The sequence below is a fragment of the Pelophylax lessonae genome, assembly GCF_965119305.1.
Source record: "Pelophylax lessonae genome assembly, chromosome: 1".
Taxonomy (NCBI): Eukaryota; Metazoa; Chordata; class Amphibia; order Anura; family Ranidae; genus Pelophylax; species Pelophylax lessonae.
The window spans coordinates 598650386-598677054 of NC_138768.1; the positions used below are offsets into that span (position 1 = coordinate 598650386).

Below are 26669 nucleotides of genomic sequence, written 5' to 3' on the forward strand. Positions count from 1 at the left end.
TTGTATGCAATCAGGCAGACCCTTGCACTACATAGTTGAAGGTAAATCTAAAGGAAATCTAACAACAAAAGTTGTATAGTGTGTATCCAGCTTAGATATAGTTAATACTTTAGTAAATGCTAGTTACTCAACCTAATGTTTAAGATGACTACTTGTTGCCCAAATAGTCTTTATACTTTATTTAAAGTTACATATAACTGTAAAAGTGGATTCATGCTTACCAAAGTTTAGATTGTTCTGTAGCATCCCACATTTTTGTAAACTTTTCCACACAGAGGTTGGAGTGGGCCACAAAACAGATGAATAAAGACTACATAATGAGCTTTTAACCGGCAGACCCGTGAAGTGGGTTTTGCTGTTTATCAGTGGGGTTGATCTCCTTTCAGAGATTCCGCACATGTACAGAGCAACCTATAATTTCAGCTGTGCTTGCATGTTAGGTCACAGATGTGTTCTAGGTATAGGGCAGAATTACAGCAATGTTGACATCAGTGCTAAGGTCAGTGGCTTGAGGTGGTTAGGGAGGTTTCGCAGCCATGGCCAAGATATGCATACTGTCAAAAAGGATCCAAAGTGTTGTTTCAAATGTAAGAGGATCCATACTCTACTCTTTAATTTTTACTGCTTTGACTTCATATCAGGTGTATGTAAAACGAGATTCTTTTCAAAACCTATTAAGATTATTATGACTAAATGCACAGATAAAGCAATCCAATGCAATGCTGCTCTTGAGCTTACAAGGGACACATGGGGAACAACACATCCTCTCTGTGCTGATCGATATTAGAATCAGAGGGTTTAAATGGGTAAACTATTACTATTTAATCAAGTTACAAACCATTCATACCAGATGTGTTGGTTTGTGCTGGGCAGCCCAATACATAGAAAGGGCAATTTTGCTTATGACCCAATTGTTCAGTACTCACCATCGCACTGAAAAAAGTAGGACACTTTTTTTTAACTCAGTGAGTTACCACACTGCAACGAGATGCAGTTCATAAAAGATAAATAAAATGTAACTTTGATCTTTTAATACAGTTGAAACAAAAAAAAAACCAAAAGTGAACAGTGTGAAGTGCTGAATACAGCACATCACATTGCCCTGCGTAAACCAGCAGCTACACGTTGTAGTGTGCTGCTGGTGTGAACCAGTCCCTTATGTAACCATAATGGCCAAATTTATAGTAAAATAAGAGATGAAAAGCACAACAGATTGATAGCACTACTGCCTAAAACCTTATAGTATTATTTATGAGTATGTATAGTACATGTATATGTAGAGTGTATGTACGCTTTTGTAATTATCTCATGAGGGTGCTCTGCTGTGCTCACACAATTTAAAAAATGTACCTGTGAAAGTGCACCTACGTCCAGACTGGGCATTATCTTAATAAGTAGCAGAAGAGCTTTAATAATCAAATATCCTCATAAGACCACAACATAGAGACTTCAGCTGGTTTCTAACAGCCTATAAACAGATGCTTTGTGTTAACATTAGAAGGCTGGCAAGCCAGCCAATATTTGGTCTCCAAAGAAAAAAAGCTAAGTTTAAATGCCTGCATTGTGATTCCTTTAAAATGATTTTCTCCACAATGATAATAGATACAGAGATGAATGGGGTACAAGTGTTTTTACTGTTTGCTCATAGTGTGTAAATACTTTAGTGTGCAAGAACTGGACACAGGTTCTCCTGAAAGAACTTGCCAATATTGGCCACTGTATGTGTCCTGACTTAACTAGGGACATTTTTCATTTCCATTGGTTGCCCTCTCAACCAAACTGTCAAACCATCCAATGGCTGGGGTCATAACTGATCACATGTGCAGCATCATGGAGGTTGTAGATTAAACAGAGGCCAAGAGGACCGCTTCTTTGACTGAAAACAATAGGAGGGTTTACTTTACCTTTAATAAACAGAGACTAATTAGAATATTTAACACCATATTAACATTGGTAAAAAGTATACCAGCTTGTAGTATTCTACACAACACTGGGCTATCAGGTGTTAACCTGAGCTAGACAAAGTTACACAGCTCAAAGTACTTAACACCTCCTTGCATGCCTTGAGTACAGTAAAAAGTATCAGCTGGAAGTGTAAATCCACACAGTTTTTATCTCTGCAAGTCCAAACCATGTAATACCTTTTTTCTGTGCATAAATAAGGTGATCTTCTTATGAAAATCCAGTGGCACACACATAATGAGAAATGAAATTGGAAGGATGAGAAAGAAAATGGAAAATGTGAAAAATCTACTAAAGAAAAAAAGACTAAAATGTGTCTGTAAAATAAAACAAAGTATTAGGAAAACAAAGAAAAAAGTACAGAACACACAAAAGGTAAGTGGATTAGGTGATGCAAAGTGGTTTAATTTCCACTGGTTAGATCTTCTAAACAAGTGAAAAGGTGCAAATATCACACTATAAATAGGTGGCTTTAGTCTCAATGAGTGCCATTCCATATCAAATACATGCCGTTAGGTGACCCACAGCAAAAATGTGTGTATTACTACATATATTGCAATATCCACTCAAACAAGCAATCAGTATGTAGAAACTATGTCCTAAAACTAAGTTACAACTGTGTTTGCTTAACAACAATTTTATTTATTTTTTTAAAGTGGAGTATAGCTCAAATGCAACTTCATTACAAAATCACAATAAAGAGACATTAAAAATACGCTAATTGAGAATTTTTTTGTCAAAGACATGTAGCTAAATACATTTTGGCCTAAATATATGACAAAAATTGAATATATTGGATATTTTTTAACTGTCAAAGTAGAAAATGTCAATTTCTTCGCAAAATTTTCGCTCTTTTTTTATTAATATTGGAAAAAAATTAAAAGCGCAGAGGTGATCAAATACCACCAAAAGAAAGCTCTGTTTGTGGGGAAAAAAGGGACGTAAATTTAGTTTGGGTACAGCGTTGCATGACCGCGCAATTGTCAGTTAAAGTCGCGCAGTGTCAAGTTGCAAAAAGTGGCCTGGTCATTAAGCAAGAAAATCCTCCGGGGCTAAAGTGGTTAAACAACATGAAACTTATTAAAGCGTTAGTTCATTCACCCTGCTGGGCTTGATTAGACCCTAGCGCTTTAGAGGTCTTCATGTCACGTGGAATTTGTGGGTGCTCTTGATACATCTTCACATGTTTCAACGCCTCCAGTTGTATTATGCATGATATGTTATAAATAAATAACTCAAAAGGAAAAGTAGGAACCCCTTGCAATGGCCATGACCAGTGTGCTGACCCAAGAACTTTAAGCTCAGAGATCTCAACAACAGAGTCCCCACAAAGTATAAAAATATTCAAGAAACCCAATTATCCAGGATCTACCAAAAACTGCAATTTCAGTTGTAAGTGGACTGTTTTTTTTTAAAAAATAAGCCAGGTGCAGTGTGCAACTTGTAGTAGCCAAACCCAATTATAATTCCTCTTTCAGTGATCAAACCTTTGAACTAGCCTAATGTTTTACTTCACTTTGTGCATTTGGTTGCTTTATTAAAAAATTCCAGCAGTCTCCCAACTTCACACGTGTATGCAAAAAGCTATTTGTTGGAAAATTGGATACACAGTAGCTTGCCGACTAGATAGGAAATATGAATGAGCAGTTCAACACATTATTTCTTTTGTGACACAGGATATTCATAATACTGGAATATCCAAAATATATAGCAATATATTCTTTACATACTTTAGATACTGTTTTAATACCAGAATAAAGCAATACATTCTGCAAAAGTAAAGTCTAAGTTGACCCGTTGAAATTATCAGTCTTTGCAGCACGAGGAAGAAAAAACTGCTTAACAATTTATTTAATCACAGCTGACACAACTTTCTGCATGTCATAATATCTTCATTGTTACTGCAAGATACTGGCAGGAGAAATCTGCCCAATAATAAGAGTATAAAGTTTGAAAGAAAGTTTTGAGATAGTTTTGCAAACCCCCTCTCCATGTATTTGTGACTGAAAACCTGGAATTTCCTTAGATCCTAAATGTTAGATAAAAAAAATGTAGTGTAAGGGGCTTTCTAAATGCAAATAGATGTAATTGATTTTTTAGGTAAGCCTTCTCAATTTCCTTAGTAAATTTTTAAAAATCATTTAAAAGAAATTAAATAAAGTGACTGTAAGAGGCATATTCTTAGATATGGTCATGGCTGATAGATTTCAGAAGAACTAAGAAAACCTGTTAATATGTCCTGTGTTCATTAACACTGCATTTCAGAGATAGCCCCCTTTTCTTTTTGAAAGCTTCCACTATGAGATCTGCAATCTATAAGCATCCACACCTATAAGAATATTCATAGGACAATGTGTATTGCTCAAATCAAAGCTTATGAGCTTGTTAAAACTGATCATATGATGTCAAAGTTTGCAACTAAAAAGCTGACAACACATGTTTGGCAGAGTGGCTAAAAAGTGTTCAGCTATTACTGGAATGCTATTGGAATATGGGTTGTAATAACTTGTGCTTAACTGCTGGCGTCCATCTTTTTCCAATATTACGGTACTGAGTGACCTTCAGGTTTACAAGATCTATATTTACTACAATGTCTCAATCAAGAAAAAAAAAAAGAAAAAAAACAGACATTTTATTGTGTAAATATAAATTACAATGTATCTTATATCTAAAATAATACAACTTTTTTTTCAAGTTGTGTCCCTCCAAGCACCCATTCCATAGCAGTACTGGGAAGACAATGCTTTAAGAAAATAAATCAAAATAGGCATTGCACTGGAAGAATATATAGGAAGAAAAGGTTATTTTTTTGGGGGGTCATAGCTGCTTCATGTGAAAATTCTTGCTTTGTGCTGCTAAATATGTCCTAGTGTGGTGATCTTTTGGTGCTGCAGAGGGTTAACAGAAGCGACTTTGAGTGTGGAGGACTTATGCCCACAATGCAGCGCGTTCTGTAAATGGGCAGGCTAGATCCGGTGTTCTTTTGAATAGTGAAGACTGTCTAAAAAAGCCTCAGACGATCTGCGCATGCGCAGTACTGATGTCACTCTGGCAGCGCAGATCTTCCAAGGCATTATCCGACAATCAGCAAATGCAGTCAATGACAGAACAACGGAGGCAACCTGATATGTCTTATTTTCATGTACCCCGCTTGGTCACACTCTGGCTTCGGGCTCAGCCTATTAGAGGAGGATTCGTTCGGGCTGCCAGTCATGTGCTGATCCTGGGAGCGGTGAAGAAGGCTGGGTAGGTGACTCAGTGAGGAGAGCACAGCACACCGGCTGGTGTTATTGTGCCGGTGTTCCGTCGATTGCTGCATTTGCTGATCATCAGATAATGCCTCTGATGAACTGCAAATGCGCAGAGTTGACATCACGCCAGCTGATTGCCAGAGTGATGTCAGTACTGCGCACATGCACATCCTGGGAGGCATTATCCGACAATCTGCACTATTCAACAGAGCACCGGTCATTCACCTGCTGTTCCTCCACAAGATAATTTAAAAGGAAATTAATTGGGTTTTGATTGATTTGTTTTTAAATAAGGTTATAAACTGATGTCTTAGAGTCGGTTCACACTGGGAAGACACGACTCTTTACTACTTCGGGGGCGACTTGTGCATTCCCATGCACCACGACTTTGGAGCGACTTGCATGGACTTCACATAATGGAAGTCTATGCAAGTCGCTCCGAGGTCGCCCCGAAATAGTACAGGACCCTTTTTCTAAGTCGGAGCGACTTGTGTCGCTCCTATTAGAACGGGTCCTGTAGCGGTCAATGGACCGCGAGGGAGCGCGACTTGTCAGGCTGACAAGTCGCCTGACAAGTCGCGGTAATGTGAACCGAGTATTATATTTTTTAGTTCAAATGATCCCTGCAAAATATTTACCAAATATTTATTAGGTCTAAATCATGCTAGTGGCTGTGTTATACCACAGCCGATGGTGTGGTGCTGTGAAGAGAGCAGTGCTGATGCATTGTAAATGACACATAGCACTGTTTATTTATTTATTTATTTTTTTTACCTTTATTGAATATTATACATCTTTATTCACCACAGCCCATAAGTAAAATTTGCCTTTTCTATGCTTTAGAAATGCATATAGCACAGCACAATATATTAAATAAAAACCTTTGGAGGGCCTACAACTAGCATAGGGCACCACATGTAGGCTGCAATAATATGAAATAATCATATTAAAATTTTTATATTGGACTAGGTTGAAATCAATTAAATGTTTTTTTTTTTTTTTTTTTTTAGAACTGAACATAAAAAAGACAATATACAGGCGCATCTCACAAAAATTTGAATATCATCAAAAAGGTAATTTATTCCAGTAATTCAAATCAAAAAGTAAAGTCAGTCAGTGATGATTTGGGGAGCCATGTCATCTGCTGGTGTTGGTCAGCACAGACCTCTACCTGGAAATTCTAGAGCACTTCATTCTTCCCTCTGCTGACCAGCTTTATGGAGATGCTGATTTCATTTTCCAGCAGGACTTTGCACCTGCCCACACCGTCAAAAGCGTCAATAAATGGATTTTTGTAAAATCTTACCGTAAAATCCTTTTCTCTTAAGCTCATTGACAGACGCAGTCCTCTTGATTAATATCAAATCGGGTTATACTGCCCTCTACAGGAGTAGGACACTAGGCAGAAGGAAAACGTTCTGGCCACACCTTAGGGACAGTCCCAGAGGGTATATCCTCTCTCTCCCTGCTACAGGATGAAAAGGATTTTACGGTAAGATTTTACAAAAATCCATTTTTCTCTGTCGCTCATTGACAGACGCAGTCCTCTTGATTAATATCAAATCGGGACGTCCCAAAGCAGTGCCACAAATGAGGGGTGGGATAACAGAAATCAAAATTTAAATCCAGAAGGCCCAACCGGTGCCGACTAGAAGTCTTAAAGGCTCATCAAACCAAAGGATGAGACTCAACTGAAAATCCAACAGAAAAAAACCCTAGAGGTAGACCAACGGTCTCCTCAAATTGCGGCCTGCAGAACCTTGCGGCCAAAAGAGGCATCCGCCGATGCCATCACATCAACTTTATAAAATTTTGTAAAGGTATGAACCGACGACCAGGTAGCCGCCTTGCAAACCTGGACCACTGACGCCTGATGGCGGAAGGCCCAGGAAGCACTAAGCGCCCGAGTGGAGTGCGCCTTAACAGGGAACGGAGGATTCCGACCCTTAATAGAATAAGCCTGTACCACCGTCTGTCTGATCCATTTGGAGATAGTCGCGGCAGATGCAGGCAACCCCTTTTTGGGGCCATCCGTGGTCACAAAAAGTGAATCCGTTCTACGAAACGAGTCCGTAGTTTTCAGGTATACCCTGATTGCCCGAACCACATCCAAGGAATGTAACGCACACTCCCGAGGATGACTGGGCTTAGGACATAGGGAAGGCAATACAATGTCCTCATTCAGATGAAACTCTGAAACCACTTTAGGAAGTAAGGATGGATTCGGACGAAGAACCACCTTATCCCTATGAACCACCAGATATGGGGAACGACAAGATAATGCGGCCAGTTCTGACACCCTGCGTGCAGAAGTAATGGCCACCAAGAAGGCCACCTTCTGGGATAAAGTAAGCAAGGGAATCTCCCTGATATTTTCAAAGGGAGGTTTCTGAAGAACCGACAACACTAAATTAAGATCCCAGGGCGGTAAGGGCGCGCGCACTGGCGGAGCCAGGTGCCGCACCCCCTGGATGAAATTCCGCACCAAGGAATGAGTAGCCAAAGGTTTCTGAAAGAAGATTGCTAATGCTGAAACCTGACCCTTGATAGTACTCAACTCCTTGTTGCAGAAAAGCCAAGATTCGGGTCACCGAATAGGCCCGTGGAGGAAATCCAAAGGATTCACACCACGCAATATAAGACCTCCATGTGCGATGATAGACTTTCTAGAAGTCGCTTTCCTTGCTTTAATTAAAGTAGGAATAACTGAAGTTGACAATCCCTTGTCCTTCAGCACCTGAGTCTCAATAGCCAGGCCGTTAAAGCCAGCGATTGTAAAGCAGGATGGAAGATCGGTCCCTGAGACCGCAGATCCTCCCTGAGAGGAAGTCTCTAGGGAGCGTCCGCGACCAGCCTGACGAAGTCGGCGTACTCGGGTTGACGAGGTCAGTCTGGAATTTCCAGGATAACTGGAATTCCTTCCACCTCTATCCTGCGAAGAAAGTTCAGCAGCAACTTGAGAGGAGGGAAGACATACAGTAGCTGATACTGTCCCCACGGGGCGACCAGCGCGTCTGCTGTGTTCGTTCGCGGATCTCGGGAGCGGGTTACAAAACTCCGCGCCTTCCTGTTGAGCCGAGCTGCCAACAGATCCACCTCCAGGGTGCCCCAATGAAGGCACCGCTGGTGAAATATCTCTGGATGAAAAGGCCATATCCCTTGATCCAGAATCCAACGGCTGACATAATCTGTCTGCCGATTTTCCACCCCCGGAGTGCATACAAACCGTTCCGCCCAATGAAGAATGCTGGCCACCTCTATGGCCGCCCTCTGAAACCCCCTGAAGGGGCTTTGGAGGACTTCCCCTTATCGCCCGCCCCAGCGGAGCAAACAAACTTTTTATGAGCGGAAAAGGAAGGTCCTCGCCTGTTACGAGGTCCTTTACCTTTAGCTGTCTGTGGTAAAAAAGTGCTCTTACCCCCAGTGAGATCCTTTATAATCTCATCCAAGGTGGCCCCAAACAGGCGATCCCCCTGAAAGGGAAGATTAGCCAAAGTCTTTTTGGAACCTTGATCAGCCGACCAGCACTTTAACCATAACATGCATCTGAGGACCACTGCTGAAACAGATGCACGCCCTAGCAAGGGAGTGGCGTCCAGGGCGGCGTCACAGATGAACTGTAGCCCTTGTATAATCTGCTCCAGCAAAACTGATACTGCCGGGGGGATACTTCTCCCCTTTATGTCACGGCGTAACAATTTGGTCCATTCTGTCAATGTTTGTGAAACTAAACCAATGGCAATCACTGGCCTAAATATTGACCCTATCAGGGAAAAAATGGAGCGGGATTCGGCTTCCACTTTTCGATCCACCGGATCCCTAAAGGACGGAGCGTCCTCCAACGGGATAACAGTGGCTTTATTTAGTCTGGCAATTGGTGGGTCCACTACTGGTGGTACCGTCCATTTCTTAAGGAGGGATTCCTCAAATGGATAGCGCCTAGCAATGCGTCTGGAAATAGCAGGGGTTCATTTTGGATGATCCCATTCTTCCTTAATTAGGTTACCAAAACACTTGGGCAAGGGAAAAACCTTCGCCATTTTGGTAGGCTTGCTGGTACCAAAGGGAATTTCAGTGTCATCTACCTCTGCCGGTGTAACCTCAAGACTTAAGGTTTCCCGGACAGACATGACTAGTGCGTTCACTAACGCTTCTTCTTTCGCTATGGCGGAGGCAGAAACGTCCTCCTCACTGTCTGAGGAGACCGTACCCGAGACAGCAGCCCCAGCAGAGGGACCTGCAGCTGCAGTGACCAGCTCAGAATCCGTATCTGAAGTATCAGATGAAATAGGGGTAGGCGGGGGTCGCTTTCTTGACCCCCGTCCCCCTTACTCCTAACTAGACAGAAAAAAACTGACATCCTGTAGCAGGGAGAGAGAGGATATACCCTCTGGGACTGCCCCTAAGGTGTGGCCAGAACGTTTTCCTTCTGCCTAGTGTCCTACTCCTGTAGAGGGCAGTATAACCCGATTTGATATTAATCAAGAGGACTGCGTCTGTCAATGAGCGACAGAGAAACCTTGTTTAATGATCATAGTATCACTGTGCATGATTGGCCAGCAAACCCCATAGAGAATCTGTGAGGTATGTTCAAGAGGAAGAGGAGAGACACCAGACCCAACAATGCAGACAAGCTGAAAACCACTATCAAAGCAACCTGGGCTTCCATAACACCTCAGCAGTGCCACAGGCTGATTGCCTCCATGGCACGTTGCATTGATGCAGTAATTCATGCAAAAGGAGCCCCGACCAAGTATTGAGTGCATACTATACTGTACAGCGACATACTTTTCAGTAAGCCATCATTTTTGTATTAAAAATCCTTTTATTCAATTGGTCTTATGTAATATTCAAACTTTCTGAGATACTGAATTTTGGTCTTTCTCTAGGTGTAAGCCATAATCATCAAAATTAAAAGAAAGAAAAGCTTGAAATATATCAATCTTTGTGTAACACATCTACAGTGGATATAAAAAGCCCACACACCCCTGTTAAAATGTCAAAGTAAAGAAATGATACAAAGATAAATAATTTCAGAACTTTTTCCACCATTAATGTGACCTATAAACTGTACAACTCAATTGAAAAACAAACTAAAAACTTTTTGGGGGTGGGGTAAAAATAAAAAACTAAAATAATGTGATTGCAGAAGTGTGCACACCCTCATAAACTGGGGATTTAGCTGGATTCAGAATTAAGCAATCACATTCAAACTCATGTTAAATAGGAGTCAGTACACACCTGCCATCATTTAAAGTGCCTCTGATTAACGCCAAATAAAGTTCAGATGTTCTAGTAGGTCTTTCCGGACATTTTCTAAGTCGCATCCTACAGCAAAAGCCATGCTCTGCAGAGAGCTTGCAAAGCAGTAAAGGTATCTCATTGTTAAAAGGTATCAGGAGAAGGGTACAAAAGAATTTCCAAGGCATTAGATATACCACGGAACACAGGAAAGACAGTCATCATCAAGTGGAGAAAATATGGCACAACAGTGACATTACCAAGAACTGGACGCCCCTCCAAAGTTGATGGAAAGACGAGAAGAAAACTTGTTAGGAAGGCTGCCAAGAGGCCTACAGCAACATTATTGGAGCTGCAGGAATATCTGGCAAGTACTGGCTGTGTGGTACATGTGACAAAAATCTCTTGTATTCTTCATATGTCTGGGCTATGGATAGTGGCAAGACAGAAGCCTTTTATAATGAAAGAAAAACATCCAAGCCCGGCTAAATTTTGCAAAACACATCTGAAATGTGTTATGGTCTGATGAAACCAGGGTTGAACTTTTTGGCCATAATTCCAAAAGATATGTTTTACGCAAAAATAACACTGCACATCACCAAAAGAACACCATACACACAGTGAAGCATGGTGGCGGCAGTATCATGCTTTGGGGCTGTTTTTCCTTAGCTTGTTCCAAATACCAGTCAATATTAGCACAAAACCTTCAGGCTTCTGCTAGAAAGCTTAACATGAAGAGGAACATCATCTTTCAGCATAACAACGACCCAGAGTATACATCCAAATCAACAAAGGAATGGCTTCAACAGAAGAAGATTAAAGTTTTGGAATGGCCCAGCCAGAGCCCAGATCTGAATCCTATTGAAAATTTGTGGGGTGATCTGAAGAGGGCTGTGCACAGAGGATGCCCTCACAATTTGACAGATGTAGAGTGTTTTTGCAAAGAAGAAAGGGCAAATATTGCCAAGTCAAGATGTGCCATGCTGATAAGACTCATACCCAAAAAGACTGAGTGCTGTAAAAAAAATAAAAGGTGCTTCAACAAAGTATTAGTTTAAGGGTGTGCACACTTATGAAACAATATTATTTTATTTTTTTTTTATTTTTTACTTCCCTCCACCTAAAAGATTTCAGTTTGTTGTTCAACTGAGTTGTACAGTTTATAGGTCACATAAAAAGTGGAAAAATTTCTGAAATGATTTAGCTTTGTCTAATTTTTTTACATCTCAGAAACCTGAAATATTAACAGGGGAGTGTAGAATTTTTATATCCACTGTATAAAAAAAATATGTGAGTTTTACTTTTTGAAATTAATTATTGAAATAAATGAACTTTTTGATGACATTCTAATTTTATGAGATGAATCTTTACACGTTAAAATATATAAAGCATTATGCATGAATTTAAATAACAGTTTTATAATTGAGAGATCTTGCCGATCACTGATTCTCTCATATAGATGTACCATCATACGTTGTAAGTGTGGGGGAACATAAAGCCTTTATTTTTTAAGGCATAGAATAGGGGTTGAACAGAAAAGTAGGATTACAGCCCGTATAAATGTTTACCTAGAAAGACAGGCAGGGGTAGAACATGAATGCCAGGACAAAATCTGCAGCATTTTAATATTTTTCAACACCTGTACATTAGAATCTATTTTCTGCTTTTTAATTTGAAAACAAATTATGATTTGTTCCCCTAAATGCCTCCTATTAGATGACAAAAAAGTGTAGAAACATCCTAGAGGGCTTACTCTTCTGGTCAGTCTATGTTAGGCTACATATTCCCCCACATAAGTTAAAGGGTTAAGTTCACCTTTGAGACACGTTACATGTTCCATCCCTATTTAGGGTGGAACATGTAATATGTTCACGCTCCTGCCTCCTATCCCTTCGATTACACCCCCCTCTCCTCTTCCTTTGTGAGAGGGGGCGGGGATTCCTCTCCCCGAACCAGCTGTTACTTTTTAAAAATAGCTTCTCCCAGACAGCTGCGACATTCATTCACAGATTCCTGAGAATGAATAAACTACAAGTACCATCTGCCACTGTGCCAGACAGACATAGATTGAATGAACTGTTGGTGCACTGATCAGCTTGCTCGTAGTTCATGCACACTGTCTACAGCTCTAAAAAAGACAGCTCATACAGAGGTAACGGCAACAGAGATTTAGGCATGTGTGCAGGAGCCTGACATTGCGCCTGTGAAATGCTGCTGATCGAGAGTGCAATACTTTGCAGGCTCCTACTTTAAAAAAATAAATAAATGCACATTTTTTTATCTGCAAAAATATATGCATGTATTATTTTTTATCAAAAGGTGAACTTAGCCTTTAAGGGTAAATGTGTTAAATGTGAAGACAAAAGTATCATAGGTACCAGTATCTGACATGAGCAGAATATGCATAGTGAATAGGTAGCACATTTTTGGGAAAAAAAAAAAAAAAGAATCCCGACTAAGGAATCTTGATCCTTTATGCATTGGCCTTTCCCGTCAAATGCAATTTTCTATTGAAAATGTGTAGCGTCCGATATGTACTATAACTTTGGTAGGGATATAGGCAAGTTAAACATTATTTATAAAAGTAAAGTTTTGTTGCAAATATTAATTCTCATTGATCAGTAGGATCTTAAAGCGGAGTTCCGGCCACAAAGACATTTTTTAGATAAAAATACCCCCCTAATCCTAAGCTAACGAAAATTACACTAACACTAACCCCACATTACAGTACAGGACAGTAATTGAAATAAGATAAAATCTTACCTTTAAAATTGATTGCAGAGCGCGGCCATCTACGGTGTGGGTGTCTGAAGCCGCTGTGTCCCCATGCTGTGACCTTCTTCCTGGTTCTGGCTCCCAGAATGCCGATTGCAATCTCGCGCATGCGCTGTAGATTGCGATCGGCAAACAGAGTAGCGACCGGCCATTCCCATTGCATCCTGGGATTGATGACTCACATCTCCCAGGACGCAATGCGAAACCAGAAGTGACGTCCGGGGCTGGGGCCGCAGAAGGAGGAAGTTGGACAGAGATGCCCCTAAAATAAGGTAAGTGACCCCCCCCAAAAAAAAAAAAAAAGTCCAATTCTTTTTTAACCTGCTTTTCCCCACAAGAATGCGGAAAGAAGAAAAAGAGGGTGGAACTCCACTTTAACTATGGTCAACCAAATATGCAAATTTGTAAGTGGTAAAGACATCTAAAATGATCACATTGCCATTCTAGCTCTTAAATGGCAATACAGCTTCAGTTGCATTTATCAAAGTCATGCATCACACCAAAGCAAGTGAGTATTCTTTTTCACAATAACTCCTCACAAAAAGCATTCCAGTCAAAAAAAAAAAAAAAAAGCTGTATTAAAATACAAACAGATAATATTAATATATTACAAAGCATAAGCAGGCTTTCAAAGTATTTACATTCTTACCATCAGTATCTTCATCTGATACCAGTTCATCATCAGAGCAGATGCTGAGAACATTTACCAGCATTTCTGTCACTGTAAACAAAAGAAAAGTATATAAATATATATATAGCTACATATACTGTATATAATACTATGCAACTACTACATACTGTATATTGTTACTATGCAACTACTACATTTACTATCCTCAGGCTTTATTTATTCAAATCTTTGAACACAAATGTTTCCAACTAGAAATAGATCTTAAAATGCACCTACCAGTTTTGCACTAGCTGCAGAAATATAATACAATCACCAAGCAAACATCTTTAGAGTGTCCCAAAACTCTAAATATGGAAATTCCAACACTTCCCAGCAACGTCAAAAGTCTGGACCAGCCACATGTTCCTATTATTATAGTAGATGGCCAATAGGAAAAAGATTTTCACTGCTGGTTTAGGAATACAGAACAGTCAGGTGCACTTTACCATTTTTAACTACACTACACTACACCAGGTAATAGTTGCTCTTATAGTTTTTGTAATTATTAGCCATTCTTCTTTTAATTAGTGTTACAAAGAAAGTCAGAATTGGCATAACATTTCAGCTGTAAACAGGAAAAGTGTAGGAAAGGACAGAAAAAAAAAAAACATTATGCCACCTTTATGGAATATAACAAGTACTTCTACAAACTTGCAAAACTACCTAATGCATGTATAGATTGCCTATTTTGCCATTAAACACTTGTATACAGGGATAATTTTTTTACATTTTTTGCTCACGTTAACATTTTTAATGTTGCATGATATTTGCACAGCTATTTACTCAGGAAAAAAATACAGTACAAGGAATTTTTGTTCACACACATAATTATAGCCAATTGTTTGGTAAGGTATAAAAAGATGGAGTTACCAAACATTTCAAGCCTTAAAACTGCACAAGCCTGTTAAAAATCACAATAAAAAGAAAACTATAGTACCCAAAATCTTTCATAGGTTTTGAAAGCCTTTAAGGATATAACTTTTTAGCTACAGTACCCAACAACAAGTTTCGCACAATTTATGTTTACATACATGTGCTCGCCCTATGCTGCAGGTTTGAATTGGGAAGAGTACGGGGGTGACTTAAATAAATTTTTTACATTTTAATTTATTTTATATACATTTTTTTAAATTTATTACTATCCCAATGTGGCTAACAAGCCCTTTATGTGATAGTATTGGGCAAGGACAGGTCTTTTTATCACAGGGGAATAAAAGCTGCTCCGATCACTTCCTACTATAACTGCAGGAGCGATTTCCCGAGGTCCCGGCTGCCCGAAGGAACAAGAGAGCCCAGGAATGCTCATAAGCATCACCTATGCTTTAGCTTCTTTTTTTCTGTGCCAACTATAATTGTACCTTGGTAGACAAAGGGTTAAACAATAGTAAAAAAAACATTGTCATCTCGTTGAAAGAATTTTTTTTACTTATAGTAATTTTTTAAAGGCTGAATTTTATTTAGACATAATTTACTGATTATCTAAGCTGTGAAAGAGAACATTAGGGAATGGGCTAATTGCATACCTTTCTCTCCAACAAAAGGCAGGGACCAGGTAAAGACGTCCATGAAATTTGGAAGCCAGTATGGATGAGGAGAACAATTAAACTGCCTTATGTTCATGACATTGTTCTCATACTTCAATACTGCAGCTAAAATACAAAGAACACAAGACATCATTTAGATTTACAAGAGAAATATACTTTAGGATAAAACAGACATCTTAGTAATTCACACAATTCCCACACCAAATCCACACAGCCCCCAAAACCAAAATTACTATATTTAAATTAGCAATTGGTAAATGTACATTGATCAGCGATAACATTATGACCACTGACAAGTAAAGTGAATAAGATTGATCTTACAATGGCATCTGAAAGTGAGTGGGATATATTTGGCAGCAACTGAATAAGTCCCAGAAGTTGATAGATGAAGACTAGATGACTGGGCACAGCAACTCCAAAACTTCAGCTCTTGTGGGATGTTCCTGGTTTGCAGTGGCCAGGACTTACTGAAATTGGTCCAAGGAAGGAAATCTGAGAACAGACGACAGGGTCTTGGGTGGTCAAGGCTCATGGGTGCACATGGGAGGTGAAGCCTGCCCTGTGTAGTCTGATCTAATAGAAGAGCTACTGTAGCTCAGAATGCTGAAAATGAATGCTGGTTCTGATAGAAAGGTGTCAGAAAACAGTGCATTGCAGTTGGTTGCAGATGGTGCTGCGTAGCTGCAAGTCAAATCAGGATAACTATGCTGACCCGTGTGCACAGCCAAAAGCATCTACAATGGGTACATGCGCATAAGAATCGGACCACAGAGCAATGGAAGAAGGTGGCTTGGTTTGATGAGTTCAAGGATGTTATGGAAAACACAAGTTTGAGGTGTTGATTTGGCCTCTAAAATTTACCAGATCTCAATCCAATCAAAAATCTGTTGGATGTGCTGGAAAAACAAGTCTGCACCATGGAGGCCCAACCTTGAAACATACAGGGCTTATAGGTTCTGCAACGGACGAATTGGTATCAGATACCACAGCATACCTTTACAGGTCTAGTTGAGTCCATGCCTCGACGGGTTTGGTGGGTAGTCATGTCATGACTAATCAGTGTATATCAGTCAACCTTATAAAGTCACAGGAAGCCATGCTGAGAACCACTCATTGTGATCAAATTTTAACCATATTATCTAAAGAACATTTATGCAGAATAATTATGTATTATGTGCAAATCTTGTTTATATAGAGATATAATTTAGTTAAGCATGCTAATATATCTCCACATCATCCAACTGCAACACTGATAATTGATTATTATAATTCCATAACTTGTAAAGTCAATCACCTAATAATTTAAACCATTGATCCAACTGTTGATTCTTTATGGTAATAACTGAAAGATACTGGCTAAGAGGAAATTATAAAATTCAAATGGCTGCTATTGGATCTCATATAGGTACATAACCTGCGATGGTATATATTAAAAATCAAGACCTCGGATTGTCTGTTGTTGGTATCTTTTGCTATTCCATAGGCTTAATCGTCCATAGACTCCTTATGTGCAAAAAGATGGATTTATGTGCAAAACACACACACACACACATTAAAGTAACAGAAAAAAACAATTCTTAAAACAAAAGGCTAATAAATACCCATACTGTGTCAGCAATGGTGGAAAATATGTTAAATCTTAGCAAGCTGATATATTCAGTCCCATTTGACCTAGAATGTTTTAAGAACTTGAGGTGCATGAAACTTTATTAAATTATTCCCTAGATTTAGTATTTATGAAAATGTAAGCCACCAAACTTTTTTGTAAAAAATGATTATATAGCCATGGGCAAAAGTTTTGAGAATGACACAAATATTAATTTTCACAAAGTCTGCTGCCTGTTTTTATGATGGTAATTTGCATATACCCCAGAATGTTAATGAACAGTGATCAGATGAATTGCAATTAATTGAAAAGTCCCTCTTTACCATGAAAATAAACTTAATCCCCAAAAAAACATTTCCACTGCATTTCAGTCTGCCACAAAAGGACGGGCTGACCTCATGTCATTGGTTCTCTCGTTAACACAAGTGTTAGTGTTGAGAAGGACAAGGCTGAAAATCACTCTGTAATGCTGATTGAGTTAGAATAACAGACTGGAAGCTTTAAAAGGAGGGTGGTGCTTGTTCTTCTGCTAACCATGGTTACCTGCAAGGAAACATGTGCCGTCATCATTGCTTTGTAAATAAAGGGGATTCACAGGCAAGGATATTGCTGTTACTAAGATTGCACCTAAATCAACTATATTCGATTATCAAGAACTTCAAGGAAAGAGGTTCAATTGTTGTGAAGGCGGCTTCAGGGCATCCAAAACATTCCAGCAAGTGCCAGGACCGACTCCTACAGTCGATTCAGCTGAGGGATCGGGGCACCACCAGTGCAGAGCTTGCTAAGGAATGGCAGCAGGCAGGTGTGGGTGCATCTGCACACACAGTGAGGCAAAGAGTTTTTGAGGATGGCTTGGTGCCAAGAAGGGCAGAAAAGAAGCCACTTCTCTCCAGGAAAAACATTAGGAACCGACTGATATTCTGCAAAAGTACAGGGATTGGACTGCTGAGGACTTGGGTAAAGTCATTTTCTCTGATTAATCCCCTTTACAATTGTTCGAGGCATCCAGAAAAAAGGTGAGTGCTATCATCAGTTCTATGTGATGCCAGCAATAAAGCATCAGGAGCCATTCATGTGTGGGGTTGCTTCTCAGTCAAGGGAGGTGGGCTCACCCACAATTTTGCCTAAGAACACAGCCATGAATAAAGGATGGTACAAAAACATCCTCTGAGAGCAACTTCTCCCAACTATCAAAGAACAGTGTGGTGATGAGCAATGCCTTTTCCAGCATGATAGAGCACCTTTCTATAAAGCAAAAGTGATAACCAAGGGGCTTGGGAAACAAATTATTGAAATTTTGGGTCCATGATCAGGAAACTCCCCAGACCTTAATCCCATTGAGAACTTGTGGTCAGTCATCAGGAGCCGAATGAACAAAAAAACCCTACAAATTCTGAGGAGTCGAGTGAACAAAACAACCCTACAAATTCTGACAAACTAAGCATTGATTATGCAAGAATTGGCTGCCATCAGTCAGGATGTGGCCCAGAAGTTGATTGACAGCATGCCAGGGCGAAGTGCAGAGGTCTTGAAAAAAGGGTCAACCCTGCAAATATTGACTCTTTGCATAAACCTAATGTAATTGTCAATAAAAGCCTTTGACACTTAAAAAATGCTTGTAATTATACTTCAGTATACCATAGTAACATCTGACAAAAAAATCTAAAAACACGGAAGCAGCAGACTTTGTGAAAATTAATATTTGTGTAGTTCTCAAAACTTTTTGCTACGGCTGCATACTGATAGCTCTGTATCCCATATATGGGGAGTCGTATACACATCCTTGATAACTATTGAATAAGTACTCTGAACATTAATGACAATGTGTAAAAACATTGTGCTATCAAACACGATGTGCAACTGAGCGCAGGTAATCTTCTGTAGCAAGACCTTTGCAAAAAGGGGGGTGACGCAGCTTGCTGAGAGTGTGTGATAAAAATGGAAAAATAAAAATACTGCACAATCCTTACTGAAAGTTGCTATATTTTATTATATTGAATTCTAGTTTGTCAACATTCCGCTTGATTCAACAGTTAATAAGACGACAATTTTAAACAAAATGTAAAACCTTGACTGGCCATATTTACTTTGGCTCTACAAGCAGCGGGTGATCCTGATTTTTGTGTAAAAATATATTTGGCTTTAATACATCTCCAAGCTTCTATTAGCTGTGGTCGCTTTTATGTAGCATAATGGAATGCTCTACCTAATTTATCTAGGATACTTGTTTTATTGTTTACTGCATTAACAGAAGCCCAGACATTACAATGAAGATCTTTCTAAACAGAATATGGTTATATTTCAATTCCGCTAATTAAACCTTTAGATTACGAAGAGAGTCTTGGAATTTGTTTTATCCTTTTACTGCCAGGTCTGTACAGCGTACGGACCTACAGCACTGCTTGCAGCTGGCCAGGTCTATACTGATCTAATTTCTCCTCCTTCTACAAGCTCATGGTCACTTCAATGACCATAAAACTTATAACAGAATTGTTCTATTAATCTGATCAGCGACTTACAATTCGCTGATCAGAGTTATTAACCTAAAATGTGACTGCCTCCCCATGCTGCCGCTTCCCTGTGCCCAGCCTCTGTCCCCACCTCCCACCCACTCTGTCACCTAAAACTACTCCCCCACTATCCTTTCCTATCCTCTTCAAACCCCTTCTTGCCCACCAGCACTGATCCCCCCCCCCACCCCAATCCGATTCCCCCCAGCAAACTTGATCCCTGCAGCTACTTTTATAAGCCGTCATCCCTCCTCTGCCGCTCCCGCCAGCTTCAGGTGCTGCAGGGTCTTAGAGGGGATCCCCCTATCTGTATGATCACCCCCGTACTGGCCCCCTTACCCCCAATGTATCCCATCCATTCAGACTGACAGTTTATGAATGGATAAGGGAGATTCTATACAGACTCCTTATTCATTCATGGAAATTGCTGCAGAGAAAGGGACTTTAAGTCCCTTTCTCGGTCTCAAAAAAAAGAAAAGAAAAAAAAAAAAAAGATATGGGGCTCTAATATCGCACCAAAAAAATTGTATAAAAAAATAGAATTGTAAAAAAATGTTGAAAAAAAAAAGTAAAAAAAAAAAAGAAAAAACATGGAGTGGACTCAGCGTCTGTCTGCTGATCCCCACTGAGCAGGCGGATGACACGTCCGCTCTGCTAATGCAGAGGTCTCAAAAAAAAGGTATAGGTGTCCGTTTAGACGTCTGATATCTCAAAGACCCCCTCAAAAAATTTGAAAAAAATTTGTAAAAAATTGAAAAAGTAAAAATTAAATAAATAAATAAAAAACATGGAGAAAACTCTGTCAAGAAGATCCGCCTGCTCAGTGGGGATCTGTATGCTGATCCCTGCTGAGCAGGCAGATGTAACGTCCGCTCTGCTAATGCAAAGCAGACACAGACACAGCCCACTGTTCTCAATGGAGCGGTGGGATGCAAATGGACCACCTGTTCATTTCCATCTGATACCATCCAATCTGCTAGATGAATTGGGAATGGGATCCCCATCCGTCTGTTTTAGTGGACCGGATCGGATGAAGGCGGGTGTAAACAGACACATATCAGCCCTCAGCCTCTCCATAGAAAACAATGGGTGGTCCGATTGGGCCCGTCTGAGAAATGGACAGGCAGAACTGATTGGTCTGCTTGTGTGAAAGGGGCCTAAGGTCTTGTTCACACCGGGCATACACAGCGTACCTTTACAGGGATGCACAGATGTTCCATGCAGCTCTGTGCAGGCAGTCCCATTGATGTCATTTGGATGTAGCAACTGCACGAACAGAGCTGTTGCTCCCAATTTGACATCCATGTAGGTCCGCGTGCATGTCCCTGAGCTCACAATGTCTGCGTTCGGGGTCGTGCACCCACACCCATATGGATGTCAGATTGGGAACAGCAGCTATGCCTGTGCAGCCGTTGTATCCCAATTGACATAAATAGGACTGTCCTGTACGAGGATGCATGGAAAACCTGGGCATTCCTGCGTGGGTAAACATGTCCCTCCATGGGCGTACACTTTAGTATGCCACATGTGAATGATGCTTTAGTAGTAATTTAGCAGGAATGTTGTAAGTTATGTTGTGTTTATGTGCACTATTAGTGATTTTAGTGTATTTTTTGTGAAAATAGCAATATGATGAACGTTTGCACAATTATTTCGGGGCTCAAAAAATCAGTGGCACTTTTTTTATTCTGCAGATCATGTGCTTTCAGAAAATGTATAATTTGAGGGGTCTTTTCAAATTTTGACAGCTGTAAGCGAAAAATGGTAACCTCAGGAGAAAATTGTTTTTATTTGCAGTTTTGCGTACCTTCAGTTTTCACCATTTCACAAAAAGGTGCAATTTAAAATGTACAAACACTTGAAATGTTTTGACTCAACATAGGTTTAACTTTTATATTAGGAAAGAATTTAGCAGGAATTTTGTATATTTTGCCATATACGAATCCATCCAATTAATGATTTTAAGTTATTTTTAGCAAAAATATTGGTTAGATAAACATTTGCACAAATATCGCAGTGCCTTAATCAGTAGCACTTCTTGTTATTCTACTGGCCATGTGCTTTCAGAAACTATATGGTTTGTGGGGTCTTTTACAAACTGAAAGCTGTAAGTGAAAAAGGAAAACCTCCTGATCTTTAGAGACATTTTTGCATACGTCCCATTTTAACTATTTCTTAAAAAGGCGCAATTTAAAATTTACAAATATTTGTTATTAACTCAATACAGGTTTAGCTTTTATATTTAGAAGGAACTTAGCAGGAATTTTGTAAAATTTGCTGTGTTTGCCTCTGCTAATGATTTTAGTGCATTTCTAGCGTAAATATTTGTGCAAATATCGCAGGGCCTTAAAAATCAGTAGTACCTTCCATTTATTCTGCCGGTCCTTTGCCTTGTATAGTTTGGGGGGGGGGGGGGTCTTTTAAAAACTCTGAAAACTGAAAGTAAAAAATTAAAACCTCCAGATTTTTTTAGAAATTTGGTTATTTATAGTTTTGTGTACGTTCAGTTTTCATCATTTCGCAAAAAGGTGCAATTTAAAATTTACAAATATTTGTTATTTATTAACTCAATATAGGTTAAGCTTTTATATTTAGAAGGAATTTAGCAGGAATTTTGAAAAATTTGCTGTGTTTGTATTTTGCTATTTATGATTTAAGTGCATTTTTAGGGAAAATATTGTTTTGGTAAACATTTGCGCAAATATCGTGGGGCCTTAAAAATCAGTAGCACCTTCCTTTTACTCTACTGGTCCTATGCTTTCAGAAAATATATGGTTTGAGGGGGTCTTTAACAAACTCTGAAAGCTGTAAAGGAACAATGAAAACCTTCAGATTTTTAGAGAATTGTCGTTATTTACATTTTTGCGTACACTCAAGTTTCACCATTTTGCAAAAAGGCGTAATTTAAAAATTACAAATATTTGCAATTCATTAACTCAATACAAGTTAAGCTTTTACATTAGTAGGAATTTGGCAGGAATTTTGTAAGATTTGCTAAAAAATGGTTTTAGAGAATTTGTAGCAAATATATTGTTTTGATAAACATTTGCTCAAATATCGCAGGGCGTTAAAACCCATAGCACCTTCTGTTTTCTTCTATAGGTCATGTGCTTTCAGAAAATATATAGTTTGGGGGTCTTAAACCAACTCTGAAAGCTGTAAGGGAACAATGAAAACCTCTAGATTTTTAGAGAAATTTGGATATTTCCATTATTTATTTTTAGCAAAAATATTGTTTTGATAAACATTTGTGGAAATATCATTGTGCCCTAAAAATCAGTAGCACCTTATTTGTATTTTACTGGTCATGTACGTTCAGAAAATAAATGGTTTGGGGGGTCTTTAACAAACTGAAAGCTGTAAGGGAAAAGTAAAAAAAGCAAGGGATAAATTGCAAAAATGGCCATGCAGCTCAGAGCTCAGTTGAGCACAGGGCCTGGCAGCGAAAGGGTTAAACACTGAACTCTTGCAGTACCAGAGCTCTTAGATTTTTCAAGTAACTCCGCCAAGAAAAGAAATATGGTCAACTTCTTACACTACATGATTTAGCAGCAGGCCAAAGCACACCAAAAGACCAGGCGTGTTCTGGCCAGGGAGCTCTAATATGCCAATCTAACTTAGTCAAGATAGTTGATCTATAGGCCACCATCTCCTACTTAATATGCAGCTTTGAAAGGAATCCAAGTAGGCTCAAGCCTATCTCTTGCTGTGGAAGTTAAAACATACTTTTAACTCATACAAAACACACTTCATCCCTGCGATCCTCCCCTCTACTCCACAATCTAAAAAGCTGTGTTTTTTTTTTTGTTACACTTCACCTCACTTAAGATCTCACCTGTCTCCTCTGCTCCCAAAGCCTCCAGTGATATGCAAATAACATTTCCCAGGACACATCAGCTTTAACACAGTGGCTGGATCTGATGGCATATCATCAGCTGCCTGAAGCAGGAAGAGATAGCCAGCTCCTGATGATGCCAGAAAGGAAGATGACAGCGCGGGACCTGACATGCAGCTGTGTATCAGCGGATCATAGCATGACAATGCAAGAGTCACTGGGCTTGCCAATATGTTTTTTGAAGGCAACCCAGTGGTCAAGGATATAACAGAAATATTTAAAAAATTTACTGAAGGAGTGAAGTTCCTCTTTAAGACTGGCATATTAGAGAGGTCCAGATCTGCTAATCCTAATGCACGTAAAGACATGCATAAATACCTGTAGGCGTCTACTATTTAGTCTTGTAAACAATGTAAACAGTATACCAAGTTTATTAAGTCATGTAACCAGTTAGTTTACCATATTTATTTTCTAGACTGTTTATATAGGAGAGATCCAAAGTATACAGCGGATTTCCAATACACAAGCTTCATAAACCTAAGGAAACCTACTGGTGTTGTTTTGGGCATGCTATTTTCATAATCTAGACTTTGCAATGTTCATCAATATCAGCACTCACTTTTACACCATTATTTCACACTAATATTGGATGTGCGGCACCTGGAACGCTTCCGTTCCTTATGATTCAAAGTAAGTAGTACTAACAAAAAAAAGCTGGAAGAACATTTTGCAACTAGTTAGGTTCATTGGCAACAGGTCAGTAACAAGAGTGGGTATAAAAGGAGAATCTTGGAGAGTCAGAGTGTCTCCGGAGTAAAGATGGCCAGATATTCCCTATTTGTGAAAAGCCAAGTCTATAAACTGTCCAACAATGGAGAAATCTCTGCCTAAGGCACAAGGCCAAAACGCATAATTGGATCTAAATCACTAAAAAATTCACTCAAGTAGCAGACGTTGTTGATTGGAGGATCAAAGTATGACAATGAAAAACAAAACTGTATGGGGGGAGTGAAATTCCTCTGTACGATGTACATATTAGAGAGGGTTTGGTACTCCTGGAGCACCTAAAATCATGCCAAGTTTTTTAGGTTTATTAAGCATGACTCCCTCCCCTGTATCAATGGAGGCAAAACACCAGGCATCCACCTAACTTATATATACAAAATCGTACAGATGGATGCCTGGTGGTTTAGCATCTCATTGCAATTGGTGTAATAATCATTTTATATCATATTTCTTTTTTATACATTTTCATCCTAAAGAAAGCAGTGACCCCACCCACATACAGACATTTAATAGACATTTCCTTTTGGTGAACTGGAGCTGGACAGAGGGACAAGAAAACAATGTCTTAGTTGAGGAGAAAGGTAGAACCTACCTAAAACAAGATAGAAGTCCTGGGCCTCAATACCACCTCATCCCTATGCAAAACCAAAAATGGTTCTTTTCAGGATAAGGCAGCCAATTTAGACTTTAGCCTGAGGTGATACCAACAAGGAATATTACCTTGTGGGTAAGGGTAGATAGAAAAATATCTGTAATGGGTTAGAATGACAGTTTCTCAAGAGTAAAAAGAACCAGATTTAGATTCCACAGAGTCGCAAGGAAATGAACAGTGGGAGCTACATGGAAAGCTCCCTGTTCATTGGCCTTAAGCAAGGACTGAGAGGCCACCAATCTCTGAAACAAAATAAAAAGAGCACATAGTGGCCCATGATCATGCCGAGAGCCAAATCTGGTCTTGATACAGGAAGGAGAGAGTTTGTCCTATAGAAACACACCAAGTGAAGTATGCCTTCCACATTCAATTATAGGACTTTCAGGAAGTAGCCATTTTAACCTTTATGATTATAGGAATCACAGAGTCTAAGATGCCCCTGTTTTGGACTTCAGCAGCCATGATATTAAAGCCAGTAACAGTGCAGCAGGAAGGTAAAGAAGTAACAGAGACAAAAAGATCCCAACGATCTGGAAAAGGTCATGTCCCTCAAGAGTCTTACCAGGATGGCTTGCCACATCTACCTGGGCGAGTTCAAAGCAATGAAGATCATCAGAATGCCCTCAAACTCTATCCTGTGAAGCAGACGAGGAAGAAGATTCAGGTGCCGCAGAGCATCTGCTGCTTTCCCTAGAGAATCCCTTTACCTGGAAACAGGTACCTGGAGGCAAGGAGTTCCACAGGGAGTTGAACCTGGAGGCAGGGAGTTCCAAATCCAGCATCCACCACCTGCGACACAGGTCCTGGAAAACCCCTGGGTATAGGGACCACTCCCCGAGTCCAGGTGCTGTTGTCTGAGGAAGACTGCCTGCCAGTTGTCTACACCTGAGATGTACACAGCAGACAAGGCAAGAATGTGTATTTTTGCCCAGGACAGTATTCAATCTACTTCTCTTGCTGTGGCAAGACTTCTAGTTCTTCCCTGACGTACACCACAACCGTGGCATTGTCCAACTGAATACGGATAGGATGACCTTCTAGCAGGATGATCCAACACTGCAGAAACAGCCAAATGACACAGATTTCTAGGATGATAAGACAAGATTCCTTTAATAACCAAGTCCCTTGCACCAACAGGCTGGCCTCCATTGTGAAGATCTACCTGAAGATGAGAAGGATGGACTTCCTTGATTCCAGAGCGCCCAGTCAAGAGACTGTCTTTTCCTTGGTGACACATGAAATAGGTCTGTCCAGGAAATTGTTTAACTTGTCCCAGACAATAGAATGTTGGTCTGTAGTGATCTGAAGTGAAAATGGGCAAATTGAATTGCTTTGAAGGAGGATATCAGGCCCAAGACACTCATTCAATGAATTCATAGGGATGTCACAAGAGCGCAGTAGGGCTAAAACTGGGGCCAGCAAGTGCAGACATAAGGTCAAAGGGCAGAGAAATGAACTAGTAGTGTAGGGGGTCCCACAACAAAATGTAGGATACACCGAATCACCGGGGTATTGTAAGTATGCATTCCTAATAACTACAGAAGCCAGAAAGTCTTCCTGGTAAAACGGAGTGATGACAGACCTAGTGGATTCCATGCAGTTTACGGGCTCACATTAAGTCATTTAAAGCTTAGAGATCCAAGCTGGGGGGATGCCACCGTAGGGTTTGGGAACAGTGAATATGTTTAATTAAAATTCTTTAAACTGTTTTGTCACAGGAACTGGGGCACTGACACCTTCATCCAGATGGCCAGAGAGGGCCCAACGGAGATCTTCTAATCTGTGTGGTGACACAGGAAGGTTGGAGGTAAGCAGCCAAAGGAGAACAAGAAAT

The 26669-nt window shown here is 39.8% G+C and overlaps 1 protein-coding gene across 4 annotated transcripts in view; it reads right to left on the reverse strand.

Moving 5' to 3' along the window:
- PPP3CA (protein phosphatase 3 catalytic subunit alpha) overlaps positions 1 to 26669 on the reverse strand; it is a 466059-nt gene that overhangs the window by 54639 nt on the left and 384751 nt on the right. For 2 of the 4 annotated variants that reach the window (XM_082243610.1, XM_082243608.1), the window contains exons 9-11: positions 15423 to 15548; positions 13879 to 13950; positions 2142 to 2168 (exon numbers count right to left, since the gene is read on the reverse strand). In XM_082243610.1, the coding sequence (XP_082099736.1) occupies positions 2142 to 2168; positions 13879 to 13950; positions 15423 to 15548 (225 nt within the window). The remainder of the gene's footprint in view (positions 1 to 2141; positions 2169 to 13878; positions 13951 to 15422; positions 15549 to 26669) is intronic. The other 2 variants (XM_082243611.1, XM_082243609.1) reach the window with 1 other exon arrangement.